This window comes from Chiloscyllium punctatum, chromosome 44, assembly GCF_047496795.1.
Source record: "Chiloscyllium punctatum isolate Juve2018m chromosome 44, sChiPun1.3, whole genome shotgun sequence".
Taxonomy (NCBI): Eukaryota; Metazoa; Chordata; class Chondrichthyes; order Orectolobiformes; family Hemiscylliidae; genus Chiloscyllium; species Chiloscyllium punctatum.
This window is the reverse complement of record NC_092782.1, coordinates 2471509-2486674: the sequence shown is the minus strand read 5'-3', so window position 1 is coordinate 2486674 and position 15166 is coordinate 2471509. Positions and strand designations below refer to the sequence as shown.

General features: G+C 41.5%; 1 protein-coding gene across 1 annotated transcript in view; it reads right to left on the bottom strand.

The window, feature by feature from the left end:
• LOC140466667 (laminin subunit beta-4-like) overlaps positions 1–15166 on the bottom strand; it is a 130036-nt gene that overhangs the window by 74543 nt on the left and 40327 nt on the right. The window contains exons 11-16 of the mRNA XM_072562107.1: positions 14850–15029; positions 6900–7012; positions 5271–5350; positions 4245–4395; positions 2417–2545; positions 1094–1273 (exon numbers count right to left, since the gene is read on the bottom strand). Coding sequence (XP_072418208.1) covers positions 1094–1273; positions 2417–2545; positions 4245–4395; positions 5271–5350; positions 6900–7012; positions 14850–15029 — 833 coding nt within the window. The remainder of the gene's footprint in view (positions 1–1093; positions 1274–2416; positions 2546–4244; positions 4396–5270; positions 5351–6899; positions 7013–14849; positions 15030–15166) is intronic.

Here is a 15166-nt window from a genome sequence, read left to right as displayed (position 1 = left end):
GAGCTTGAAGAGTAAGTATTTTGCTTTATAAGCTACTATGATTCTGTTTGTCTCATGATATGCCAAATTACTTTCTGTTTTCTGTGATTCTTGAAACGTTCAATGTAAAATGGTGCATTTGCAGAATTGGAAAAGAAAAAGGAGGAAGTCCCAACGAGTACTTTGCCAAAAGCAGAGTCCCAGGTAGACATGCTGGTGAAGAAGGCGTTTCGTATGCTTGCTTTTATTGGTCAGAACATTGAGTACAGGAGTTGGGAGGTCATGTTGCGGCTGTACAAGAAATTGGTTAGGCCACTTTTGGAATATTGAGTTCAGTTCCGGTCTCTCTCCTATGGGAAGGATATTGTGAAACTTGAAAGGGTTCAGAAAAGATTTACAAGGATATTGCCAGGGTTGGAAGGTTTGAACTATAGGGAGAGACTGAATAGACTGGGGCTATTTTCCCTGGAGCGCCAGAGTCTGAGGGATAATTTTATAGAGGTTTATAAAATCATGAGGGGCATGGATAGGATAAATAGCCAAGGTGTTTTGCCCAGTGTGCCAGAGTCCAAAACTAGAGTGCATATGTTTAAGGTGAGGGGGAAAGATTTAAAAGGGACCTAAGGGGCAACTTTTTCATGCAGAGGGTGGTGTGGATATGGAATGAGCTGCCAGAGGAAGTGGTGGAAGCAGGTACAATTATAACATTTAATAGGCATCTGGATGGGTATAGGAATAGGAAGGATTCAGAGGGATATGGACCAAATGCTGGTAAATGGAACTCAATTAATTCAGGATATTTGTTTGGTATGTATGAGTTGAACTGAATAGTCTATTTCCATGCTGAATAGCTCTAGGACTCTATAAATATTGGAAGAAGTACTGACTCTAGTAAAGTAAATAACATCAAATGTTGTGATAATAAAGAGAAGGAGGGAAGAGGATGAAAGAGAAAGCTTGGAGATTTGAGAGTTAATGCATTTTAGATAACTCTTCTTGTATCTCTTTTCTTGAGTGCAAGAGATATGTGTATTAAGTACTGAATGTACAGTGTGTACATAGTTAGATTTAAATGCCTGGAGAATGAAAACTGAAGAGGCAGCACTTTGAATACCTCTGACTCATAGCGAATGGCTGCTGTGAAGTCCATTGGGTATGGAATGTTGTCAACAATGAATCGCAGTCCTGTTCCACGTGGAACACGAGCAAACCCCAGACCTGTCCAAGTTGTAGATCCACCGGGAACATATTCTCTGGAAACAATCTGTACCTGGGATTCTGGATTCATGACTTGCTATAGAAAAGAAAGATGCCAATATAAGCCTTGCATTATTTTACATGTTCTACAGTTTCCTAAATGAGAATCTCATGGGATTAGATTTAACAAACATGCCTCTCTAACATATATTACAATTATCCACAAGGCCTTTACCTTAACTATGTACTAAGGAGAAATCCACATTGTCTCAATAAGTACTGATGTTCCTTAACTGTACTTTCTGAGCCCCACATACAGCTTGCAACTGTATAGCATTCTTCACATGTAGGATGGTTCTGTGTTAATCTATGGATAATCCATCCACTAACACAGAATTAACATTAAGCCTGATATCTTCATAACAAAGGGACAAGAAACACTGAGAATGGGATAGGAGGAAGAGGGTCAAGATGGTAGCGATCACAGCTGAGGAATTTGAGGAAATCTTTGAAAAAGAAAGCGATGGCAAGTCTAATAAATTGGAGCACACTATTCCTGGGTGTAGCATTGGAGGCAATTTCTGTTTGAGACTATACCTTCAAGACTATCAAAAGATTGATCATGTCTGGTACCAGCAGCTTGTTTGTGGTACGCTGAATAATCAGACAACAGGTTAACAACATAACCTCTGAAAGTACTCTTCTGCTGGAAAAAGGGAATAAAAAGAGAGAGAAATTGATGTTCAGGTGTACATTTACGACTTTTAGAAATTCAGATGTGCACACTGTGCAATTTTCTGATTTTAAAATTTAAATTCATGACTCCTGGAAGCATAAAGTTGTAAAATGGTCCTCACACAGCATTATGTAATCTCATTCTACAGTCACTAGCATTAACCATGAGGAGGCTCATTAACATTCATAACCTTGCTTCTAATGAAATGAAAAAAAAGCCTCTGCTGAATCCATGTTATGAAGAATAATAAACATCAGATATGCTTTAAGGCAACAGCTCAAACTTAATGTTGGTAAACTATTTGAGTTTTGTGTTGTAACTAAATAATTGTGTCATTATTACTCTACATGTAACCTGTCTGACAAATACAGGACTGGTCAGTCAATCCAATTCTCTCTTCTCTCAATTGAAACACCAAAAAGGGACAGTTCACAAAGTATTTCATGTTTGGCGGTTGTGAAGCTCACAACATTGAGAAAATTTCACTACAGAAACTTTGCATACCCTCTTCCTCTGAAGTCGCATATGACGTTTAGTAATCCTTTGAAGTATCAATGTACCATGCTCCACTCGAAAATTATAGCCTTGTCTTCGTAAATACTCATCACATGGTGGCAGAGACGTGGGTCCTACCTGAAAGAAAAACTCATTTGATTATTTAAGAAACAAAGGAATATTAGCTTTTGAGTAGAATTCTCAACATAATGTTTATACATCTACAAGGCAAATTGTAGGTGAGGATAACAAGAAAAACATGAGGTTTGGTTGATGCAGGACAATTATAACTATTTCATAAAGTTATTTAGAAAGTATTATATTTGCATGTTTACATCAGTGATGCCTTTTATTGGATAACCTTTTGGCATCCAGGATCTGTTTAGATGATGGTATTGTGATAATCTCATTAGATGATAATGTGAAGGTGCAGGTGTTCGATGGGATTGGACACAGTCAGAAGTCACATGACGCCAGGTTATTGTCCAACAGGTTATTTGAAATCACAAGCTTTCAAAGTGCTGCTCCTTCATCAGGTGAAGACTTCTCTTGATGAAGGAGGAGCATTCTGAAAGCTTGTGATTTCAAATAAGCCTGTTGGATTATAACCTGGTGTTGTGTAACTTCTGACTTTGTCATTAGATTAGTAACACCAAGGCCAAAGTTAATGTTCTGAGGACAACGGTTCAAATTCCACAATGGCATCTAATGGAATTTAAATTAAATTGATTTTTGAAAAACCTAGAATTTGCAGCTAATCTCAGTGATAGTAAATATAAAACAGTCAATTGTTTTAATTCAAAAATCACCATGTCGTTCACTAATGTCCTGTAGTCAAGGTATCTGCAATCTCTACTTGGTCTCACCAAGTGGGACTCCAAGATCCACAACAATGTGGTTGACTCTTATCTGCTTTCTGAAATGGCTCAGCAAGCTACTCACTTCAAGGCCAATTAAAGGTGGCCAACAATTGTTGGGCTTGCCAGCAACGCCCACATCTATGAAAGAATAAACAAAATAAATGACAAATTTAATGCATGCCAATCTTGTGAGGAGCCTCTTTTCTACCTCTGTTTCCTGAAACTCTTCACCACTGGGTGCTCTTTCTGTTATGCTTGCATCTGGTGCATACTCATTGATAGAGACTGATTGCTACAATGTGTCAATAAGGAGAGTATCATAATACCATGTGTCTATCAGGTTGGTAGAAGGTGAGCTAGCTAGATTGTGATCTCACTGATCTGTAATTGAAGAGTTGATGCATGGCGAGAGGCTCAATGTGGTGTTTTTACACTAATAATGTCACAGTTATGTAATACGCTAAAGTTAGGATTGTCATGCTGCATGAGATAGGCACAAGTAATATTTTGTTTCAGTCATGAAATACAGACTGGCTTACATTACTAAGGTTGCAGAATTACATGAGAAGCAATCAAATAATGTACCACCAGGTAGGCTTCAGTGTCCACATGCAAACCATAAAAATGCATTCACATCTCTTGGTTTACAACACATTTATTTTTAAAAATGATTAAGAATATATCAGATTTCCTGTTGATCATAAACGTTAATGATGCTCTTGATAGAGAAAAATTGTCTGCAGTTCAGAGCAGTTCTATTCATTTTAATGGAGGCTAAGGAACTAATTTGTCTCTGGTTCAAAGCTGATTAAACATGCATTATGTTCAGCCAGTGACTTTATTATTTAACTCTTATGTATTTAGGTTTGAGTGAAAGTATTTGAGTAAGCATGGTTATGCATTCAATGTCATTTTTGTGCTGGCAAAAATCTTAACTGAAAAATTAAAATAAAAGGAAATGTTTTAACGATACCAACCAAAGAACCACTATTCCCTATTGGTTTTGCAAGTTCAGCTTCATACAAATAGTAATCCAATGGAGCAAAGAAGTAGCCTGGAGCTGGTTCATTACACTGGCGCCTGATAATATTGGGTAGACAGCGACACTGTCCATCATGCAAGGAACAGCTGCAAAATATGGAAAATACATTCTGAGCTCACTGGCACGAAGAGGAAACAAACAATCTCACAATGACTATAGTGTAACACAGTTCCCTATTTCCTCAGTAGGTGAGCTGCCTCTGTGAAGATCTGTTTATACCAGTTCAAGTTCACCAACCAGTTTCCCACAGGAGAGACATGACTTTGTAAATGTAATGGTAATTGCTCAAGAAAATCTATTCTGTTTTCCAGTTAGAAAGCAAAATTAAATCAATTAATGGTTATTATTAATATCCAGCAGCTTGGATTAAAGAAGTCAAAAGCAGACAAGTAAAATTGTTTGAAAATTTACATAATTGGTAGTGATTATGTTAGAAGCATTATTACCTTCCACTTAGAGTCTAAGAGATGTACAGCATAGAAACAGACCCTTTGGTCCGACTCATCCATGCTGACCAGATATCCTAAATTAATCTAGGCTCATTTGCCAGCACTTGGCCAAGATCCCTCTGAATCCATTCTATTCAGATGCCTTTTAAATGTTGTAATTGTACCAGCCTCCACCACTTCCTCTGGCAGCTTATTCCATACACGCATAACCATTTCCATGAAAAAGTTGCCCTTTAGATTCCTTTTAAACTTCTCCTGTCTTGCTCTATGTATATTTTCACTGATTATCAGGAGACTATCAATAATCAGCCTTCATAGGGTTAAATGCTTTTTCACACTGACAGATTTCCTATGAAATAGCACATGATAAACACAATACTGAATTGGTTTACAATGATGCGAGTACCACACTCTACAATATGCATACAACCATTCTGCTGTGAAAGTAATGTTGTATTTTTAAGGTGGTCTGTACCCTTAAGGCCAGTGACATCACTAACAATTATACTTACAAATTATCATAAGCCCCTCCAATGTCACAGTCACAAGGGGAACAACCGTAGTTAATGTTTCCAAGACCCCAGTAGCTTGGCTATAACAAGATAAAGTAATACGGTTAGGAGCAATATCACAAGGTAATTTAAATAAAACAATCCAATGACTACCTTCGGTCTGGGCCTTCATTTGTATGGGGACAGTCATTTCATCACACAGGATGTCATAACCGAGCCTGATACTGCACTTATCTGACATCCACAATCTGAGCAGGAGCTGGAACTTACACCATTTCCTTTTTTTAATTTCATTAGTCCAGACCTGCTGAAACCAATTACAGAGTCCTCAAATAAAATGAACAACTGTGGATGCAAACAAAGACAGAAGTTGCTGGTGAAATTCAGGGCCTGTGTTTTGAGTTCACAAAGGTCACTGGACTCAAAATTTTAACTCTGTTTTCCTTTCACAGATGCTGCCACTCCTGCTGGGTTTCTTCAGCAATTTCTGTTTTTGTTTGTAGATTCCTCAAACCTGCCTCATCCTATCATACAGCATTTTTGTTCAAATCAGTGGCACTCAGCCAAAGCCAAAGATCAAATCATGACATTTCTTTCTTCATTCATTCCTGGACTATGAAGTTAGATTCTGGATTAGTGGTGCTGGAAGAGCACAGCAGTTCAGGCAGCATCCAAGTAGCTTTGAAATCGACGTTTCGGGCAAACGCCCTTCATCAGGAATAAAGCTTTATTCCTGATGAAGGGCTTTTTCCCGAAACATCGATTTCAAAGCTACTAGGATGCTGCCTGAACTGCTGTGCTCTTCCAGCACCACTAATCCAGAATCTGGCTTCCAGCATCTGCAGTCATTGTTTTTACCCCTATGAATTTAGATTGCTGAGTTTGTTCCAGTTGTATGTCAAAATTTCTCTCCTCTGACTACTCAAACTGATCTTTTTAGTTCTATCTTTCCCTAAATTGACAGAGCTTGAAAATCTTGGGATTCAAGACTGAGAAGAAATACCTTATCTTCCGGAGAAGACTTAAGGCGGGGAGCCCCACCCACCCTCTGATCTAAGTACTCTCTCTATGAAACATGTTTTCTGCCCTCCTGTAACAAAAGAGTGTGTCTCAGGGAGTTCCTAACCACCTGTTCGAATTTAACCTATTATGCCTTTGTGAGAGCTCAGTGAAAGACAGAGAATTGAAATGAGATCGATTCAGATCCTTGGAAAATTTTCAAATGCCATGAACAGAGTTGATAGACAGAGCATTCCAATTGAACGACTACTTTTCCAAAAGTGACAGCAAGTACTTGTTGGAGCATTTCCGAACAGGTTGGCATACTTCTCTTTAGTCCTTCCTGACCTTTTTCCAGGGCAGTTAACAATGGGCAACAAACATTGCCCTTGGTTGTGAAAAGCCAAGAAAAATCTACTGTGTGGCAATTTGTTGCTGAATCAGGTGAAGTCACTGGTCATTATCACAAGTTGATCACTTAAATGGGTCAGTCCCTGTGAGAATGGTTTCCAATCTCTGGGGCTGGTGGGGGTTCAGGTTCATTTAGGCTAATAAACTTGCCCACGTGCACTAATGATGGTTTGAAGATATTTAATAAGGTGATATTTAATAAGGTGTAATGTAACATACCAGACACTGTTCACAGTTTTTCCCAGTGACATATCGATGGCAATGGCACTCCCCACTGATAGCATCACACACAGAATATGCTGACACACTGCCACGTGAATCACATCGACACTCTAAAAAATACATTCAAAATCAGATTAGTTTTGTCAAACATAACAATACATTTTGCACCAAAAATCCAGTGGAGCAACATAGACATTTATTAGGTCTACAACTAATCCTTGATGTTCTTGACTTCACCCTCACCATTAATCACGTGTATGTCTTGCTCCTCTGTCGCTGAAACAACTTTCGAAAAGGTAAGTTTCCTCTTACTAGAGTTAATTTTCATAACAGAAGTACACTGTATTTGTCAGCATGAGACCAGTGCCGTTTTGCATCTTCAGATTTGTTCCTATTGTACTTACATTTTGTGGGCATCAAATGGGCTCCTCACTGTAGCTTGTTGGTCTGAGGGATTGAAAAATCATCTGTATTTTCTGCAATGAGTTACCCACAGGCTGGGGAAAGGGGGGCAATGCTGGGAGGGAAGTTTGGGACAAACTGATTGCATGTCTCATGAGAAAGAAACAGAATTGTTTCTTTGTTTATTTGTAGAGCAGTTTCCAATGATCTCTGTGAGGATGGTCCAATGCCTGTTACAAATCATTGGAGCAAGGTGCAACACATACTTCACATACTTGTACCTCAAAATTATTAGAAATGGGCTCAGACTAGAAGCAGATTGGCACTCCAAACATCCTTCTTAAATGGTGTCTGTCATGTTGGCAACCAAAATGCCAATTTGGTAACTGTGCCAACGCCATTTTTGAGCGCAACAATTTTACTCTATTTGGAAAAAGGAAGTTAAAATCAGGTCTGACATTGAACTCCTTATAAAGCCAAATCCAAACTTGATTATGAGATTCCATATCCAGAGTGTCAAGTTTGCTACTTCCCACATATTCTTGGTTAGTGTATAGAGAACACCTGTTATTGATTTTCCACCTCTAGGCCAGAATCCTATGGCCGTGGAGATGGTGAGGGAGAAGATGTAGGAGGGGCAGGGTAATGTTGTACCCAAACTCTGCTTCCTTATTGCATTCCCACCTCTGTTGAAATTAGGTTCTGGCTAGAAAGGCCAATGGTACCCTCCCTCCTGCCCGCTGCCAGCTGAGATCCTTAAGAGGCCAATTGTGCAACACTTAAAGACCTGAGCCAAACAACTCAGCAATAGGTGGGCTTGCCAACATGTGGCATTCCCTGAGCAAGAAAGGGTGCAGGCTGCTTGTAAGCTGTTTGGTGAGGGTGTGGGTGGCAGGCTGAGTGGTCTTGATCAAAGGAACATATTGCCAGAGTCATAAAGACGTACAGAATGGAAACAGACCCTTTAGTCAAACTCATTCATGCTGGCTAGATATCCTAAATTAATATAGTTTGTTTTCCAGCATTTGGTCCATATCCCTGTAAACCCTTCCTATTCATGTACTCATGCAGATGCCATTGATATTGGGCTGGCAGCCACCCTCTGTCCTTGCTTTCAATGCCCCTGCGTCCCCCCCCCCCAACAACCCCCTCCCTGCATACCTCCCCAATACATCACTAAGGTAGGTCTTGGGATTATGGAATTGCATTCTCTTGCTGCTGATCAGCATGGGAGTTGTCTACTTCAGATTGGGCATCACTCTAAATGCAGATGAGGTCCTGCCAGAATTGTGGAATTGCTTATTGGAAAAGATATAGTGGGTTTTTCTTAGAATAGGCAGCATTGGTCTCTCATTGTGTCTCCTGCTAACAGGCAAAAACCTCGCCAAGGGGAGATTCCACCCACAGCATCTTCCACTTAAAAGAAATATGGACTCTCATTTTAATGACCTCACAGTTCTTCCTCTTGAACACTTTGTCAGATTGCCTTATCTTCATTCTGTGGAATAGGTGTTTTTGTGTGGTGGGATGACAGAGATTTTATATGTCTCATTCACGAGTTTTGAAAAGATTTGAGGTTCTGAATGTAGGTTTGCTCACTGAGTAGAAGGTTCATTTAGCAAACCTACATTTATATCTCATTCAGTTAATCAAACCACTGGTTAACAAGTTACACACATTGTTAACTCCAAAAAGGAGCGAAGGAAATCTTGTGAGACATTGAACGTTTAATTGTCTCCTTTTAAAGTAAGAATAAAATGACCTATTATTTTCTTGATTGTAAACTTATGGCCTAAAGTGTTTTGCATGCAACAGTGCTGGAAACAGAAGTGAACAATTATTGCAAAAGGAGTTTGGAAGGGCACTTGAGGAAAGTCACTTGAAAGCCTCTCGGAATAGAGCAGGGCCAATGGGACTGGCTGGATTGCTCATCAGAGAGCCAGAATGGACTCACTGCACTGAATAGTCTTCTTTTTGTGCCCATTTGACTATTACTGCACATGGTGATGTCAGTGATATAATTTAATTAAAGATTGTATCAGTTAAGAAATTTAAAATATTTTGGCAGTAGGTAAAATGATGATTGTATCAAAGGTTATGGGCCGGGTTTTCTGGGGAGTGCAATCTTACACAGATTGCCCCTTCAACCCTTCATTTCAGAAAGGAGTTTCCACTCAGGTCTTCCTCAAAAATATGAAGCTGTCCTTCCATTTGGTAGCAAAGAAATGTCAGAGTGGAGTGTCAGGTGGGTAAGAGGGCAGGGTGCCAGATGGGTAAGAGAGGGCCAAGGTGAAAAAGTGAATGATGGAGTATTTAAGGGAGATTGAGGTGGAGGTGTGGGAACTGGGAGACCTCACGTTGTTCAGATCCAGCAGCAGTTGGGGGTAAGGGGATTGGGTCAGTTTTGGTCGGTGGTGAAATAACTCCAAAAGAGGCCGGTATCCCATCACTAGTTTAGCTTATTTTCCCTACTTTGTGGAAACAGGCTCTTCAGCCCAACCAGTCCACACTGACCCTCTGAAGAGCAACCCACCCAGACCCATTTCCCTCTGACAAATGCACTGAGACTATGGGCAATTTCGCATGGTCAATTCACCTGACCTGCACATCTTTGGACTGTGGGAGGAAACCGGAGCACCCGGAGGAAACCCACAGTCACGGGCAGAATGTGCAAACACCACACAGACAGTCACCCAAGGCTGGAATCGAACCTGGGACCCTGGTGCTGTAGGGCAGCAGTGCTAACCACTAAGCCACCATGCCGCCCCTTTATTAACACAAGAACAGTTCTTGACTATAGTATTGCCTCATTCAGAGTCAGGCATCAAAGTGTCAGCTTCTCTGATAATCCCCTTTATATTTGTCAGCCAGGGCTCCTTGATTGGGTCAGATTAACAGCCCCAATCAGGGAGCTTGTATTCTGTCAGGTTGAGTTGGCTCACCTTGTTACAATTACATCAGGTGGGAAACCAGGTCAGTTCCAGCAAACAGCTGGGATCAGATCTCTCAAATGGGAAGGGGTTTGAGCTGATCCTGTCCAGTAGTTGGAAACGGGCTGTTTGATCAGGGTATGGGAAATATAAGGGGAGTGGTGGAGGTGTAATGGGGATGTGTGAGGTAAATGAAAGGTCAGATTAATAATTACTTGGGGGTCAGACCATGTATTTCCTAATCTATTTTTCCCCGAGGAACTATTTTACTTAATTTCTTTGGAATTCTCTGATGTATCTGATAAAAATGGAGACTTTCAGAGGTCTCCAGGCATGGAGGAATTGTCCAGGGGGATATCCAATTTCCTGGGCACTTCCTTCAGAGTGTGCTACGGTGTGGATTCTGCAGTGTCCCCATAAGCAACTCTTATCTGGAATAACAACTGGCTGGCCATCGGAAAATCCAGAGCAATGAAATTTCCACAGGCAGTCACAAGATAACACACCAAACTGACTGAGCCACTGATTTCTCAAAGACAGGGAAAAAAAACCGTCTTGCAAAATGGGAAAGATGTGGAGACTCTTATGTGCTAAATGGTAGCAATGTTACATCTGTTAAAACAGATGCAGTGGGACTCAATTTTAGGAACTGAAGTCATGCATCCAGAAATGTTGAAAATGGGGGCAATGTTAGGATTAAGGTTAAATTCCACTTTATGTGCATCCCAGTCACTTGCAAATATGTTAACGAAATGTTTTATAAACACTGTTTTTGGGATCCTTCAGTGGAAATTGGTCTGGTTTGACTGAATCAGGAACAAGCTCGCTTCTGCTGAGGTTTTTTAGATGTGGAGATGGTCTAGCCAGCATCCAGCACTGAATTGGATGTTTAATTTAGTTTTGAATTGATGTAGAGGGAGGAAAACCTCAAGTGCTATACTTATCATTTGCAAGTAGCTCCACCAACTGCTGCCTATCATCCCAACAGTGTGGAAGGACGCCATTTGGCCCATAAATCTGCACTGACCCTTTAAAGAGTATCTCACCCAGACCCATCGCCTCCATACTATCCCCATAACCTTGCATTTCCCATGGCTAATCTACACATCCCTGGGCACTCTGGGCAATTTAGCATGGCCGATCCACCTAACCTGCACATCTTTGGACTGTGGGAGGAAATCTGGACATCTGTGGGAGGAAATAAGAGCATCTAGCAGAAACCCATGCAAACACAGGGAGAATATACAAACTCCACACAAATAGTCATCCAAGGCTGAAACTGAAGCCGAGTCCCAGGTGCTGTGAAGCAGCAGTGCTAACCACCGAGCCACCGTGCTGCCCTATCACTGGAGAATGGTGTGAGGGTCAGTTCACTCACTGCTCTTTCAGTCAGGTGAGTTGCCATAGAGTAGAGGCAGTTTGCTTTCTTAATTTATTGCGACCTCCAGAACAATTTGTTGTGCAGGCAAAAGGATTCTTTCTAGAATCCATTTAGCAACTAATTTCCAGACCATCAAATTTTCAGTGCTGTGTATTGAATGTTTCAAGGGGAATCTTCAGCACATTGTTATTTCACCCCTATTAAAATTGTTATTTGATAGCACAAATTCGAGAGTGATGTAGATCAGATCTAAAGGGCAGGATCTTTCCCTGGGCAAAAATGGAGATACTGACATGGGGCTAAGTTGGCCTCTCAGTCCTGGAGCTTGACCAATGGAGTTATTTTGCTCTCATACTCACTGAGGGCTGGAGAAATGTGCAAGCTACTTAGCCAATCCCAGGGCTGGAACATCACTTGAAGAGCTACTGAGAGGCCACTCTCAGAACATGAAGGTCCTCAAACTTGAAGTGCTCTCCAAGGCAAGAACTTCAACTAAAACATCAGAAGGGTCAAGCAGGCAGAAGCAGAGAGAAAAAGCCATCAGTCAGTCATCCCTCAGTTAGGGCTACAAGTGTGGCTCTTCCTCATTGTGTCCCTCTCTTTGGGTGATGGATCCTCTGAATCTGATGCCACCGTCTCCCCCCCCAACACCGCCCCCCCCACCCCGCCCCACACACACACACACACACACACACACACACACACACACACACACACACACACATATACAGACACACACACACACACACATACACACACACACACACACACAGACACACACACAGACACACACACACACATACAGACACTCACATAGACACACACACACATGCACACAGGCACTTGGCCGTCAGAAAGAGATAGCCAGTGACTCCCCATGAAGCGGGCATCACTCAGTTATTCCTGGCTGCAAAATGCCAGTCAGCTGGCAAAATCCCCTTAAATTTATGTATTGGCCATCTGCCAGTGAGTATCTGAAATGGATCAATTTCTCCTGGAAAGACCTCCTGTCAGTGAGAATGCATTGGAAGCAGCCTGAACACAGCTCCCCTAATTTTAGCTTTCACCCCCTCCTCCAGGCCAGCCATTATGGGCCAGGAAAACTCAGCTAATTCACATAAACTGAAATTCCCTTCTCTGGTGTCAACTAGTACAGTATTCCTTAACACACTTTCATTAGAGTCAGAGAGATGTACAGCATGGAAACAGACCCTTCGGTCCAACTCATCCATGCCGACCAGATATCCCAACCCAATCTAGTCCCACCTGCCAGCACCCGGCCCATATCCCTCCAAACCCTTCCTACTCATATACCCATCCAAATGCCTCTTAAATGTTGCAATTGTACCAGCCTCCAACACATCCTCTGGCAGCTCATTCCATACATGTACCACCCTCTGCGTGAAAAAGTTGCCCCTTAGGTCTCTTTTATATCTTTCCCCTCTCACCCTAAACCTATGCCCTCTAGTTCTGGCCTCCCTGACCCCAGGGAAAAGACTTTGTCTATTTATCCTATCCATGCCCCTCATAATTTTGTAAACCTCCATAAGGTCACTCCTCAGCCTCCAACGCTCCAGGGAAAACAGCCCCAGCCTGTTCAACCTCTCCCTGTAGCTCAGATCCTCCAACCCTGGCAACATCCTTGTAAATCTTTTCTGAACCCTCAAGTTTCACAACATCTTTCTGATAGGAAGGAGACCAGAATTGCATGCAATATTCCAACAGTGGCCTAACCAATATCCTGTACAGCCACAACATGACCTCCCAACTCCTGTACTCAATACTCTGACCAATAAAGGAAAGCATAACAAACTGCTTCTTCACTATCCTATCTACCTGCGACTCCACTTTCAGGGAGCTATGAACCTGCACTCCAAGGTCTGTTTGTTCAGCAACACTCCCATAGACCTTACCATTCAGTGTATAATTCCTGCTTATTCTGTCAGTTTATGTTTAAACACACTTCTATCATGGGGACTTTGTGAACTCAACATTCCTGTTTCGATAAGTTCGTAATGGTTTGGTTAATTTTGCAGTTGCAGCATCAGAAGAAATTGAGAGGTAATAAATGGATAGTGAGAGCCTCAGTAAGCAATGAGCTGAGGCAGCAACACAGATGGGAGATTTACAGAGATGGAAATCATCAGTCTTCATTTTGGAGAGGATACAGGATTGAAACTCCATACAGGGTCAATTAGGACTAAGACATTACAAACTGGCTAGTCTGGCTAGTGACTAGCAAGAGGAATGTGGTTGGTGGCCAGAAAATGGAGGTTGAGTTGGGGATCAAAGACAGTAAGTGACAAAAGCTATGGGAGAATGGAAGGAAAACAATGCAAGCACAAAAAAGAAATAAAGAATTGTATTTATATATCACGTTTGATAACTTCAGGACTTCCACAAAACATTTTACTGGCCACTAACTACTTCTGAATGCATTTAGTGCAGTAATGTAGGACACAGAGCATTCAATTTGTGCACAACACATTTCCACGGCAGTGATGTGACAATGACCAGATAGTCTGTTTTCATGGTGTTGGTTGATTGGAAACTTCCATGCTTTTCTTCAACATAACATCATGAGATCCATGAGTTGACTAGAGCATCATAGAATGCCTACAGCATGGAAGGAGGCCATTTGGCCCATGTAGTCCACACTGACCCGCTGAAGAGCATCCCACCCAGACCCACCTTCCTAACTATATCATCCTGCATCTCCCATGGAAAACCTGCCTAGCCCACAGTCCTGGAGACTATAGGCAATTTACCATGGCCAATCCATTGAACCTGCACATCTTTGGACTGTGGGAAGAAACCGGAGCAAACCCACACCAACATGGGGATAAAGTCCAATCTCTTCACCGGCAATCACCTACGGGTGGAATTGAACCCGGGTCCCTGGTGCTATGAGGCAGCAGTGCTAACCACTGAGTCACCATGCTGCCCAGTGTACATGGTACATCTCATCTCCAAGATGACACCTCTGATTCCTTAAGAATTGACCAGGTGAGCAAGCCTAGATTGTGTGCTTAATTGCTTTGACTATGCCCTCAACCCATAACTTTCTGATTCAGAGGTGAGAGTGCTACTTTTGAGTCATGGCTGACAGAATATGTTAAAATATCCACATGTGGATTGCACATTATTAAGAATAGAAAATATCAAAAGTAAGAAAATGCTAGTATCCTAATAAGTAATAGAAGGATAAAACTTGTTCTTTTAGTTAAGACACACCTTCACATCCTTCAGGATTAACAGCACTTAGTCCAAAGTAGCCAGGTTTGCACTGGTCACATCTTGTCCCTTCAACATTTCTCTTACAAATGCAGCGTCCAGCGACTGTTCCAAGGCTTTGGTCTGTGTGACTTTCACACATCCCATTGTTTAGTGATCCTCCTGGATCACAGTTACAGGCTATGAATCAGAGAAGAGGCAATATGTCATATGTGATGCATTTCTAGGTACTTAAACAAGACTTATTTCTAGCATTATTTCAGGCTAATCTCTGAAGTAACACAATGTTGCCAATAAGGACTTAATAACTTTAAAAA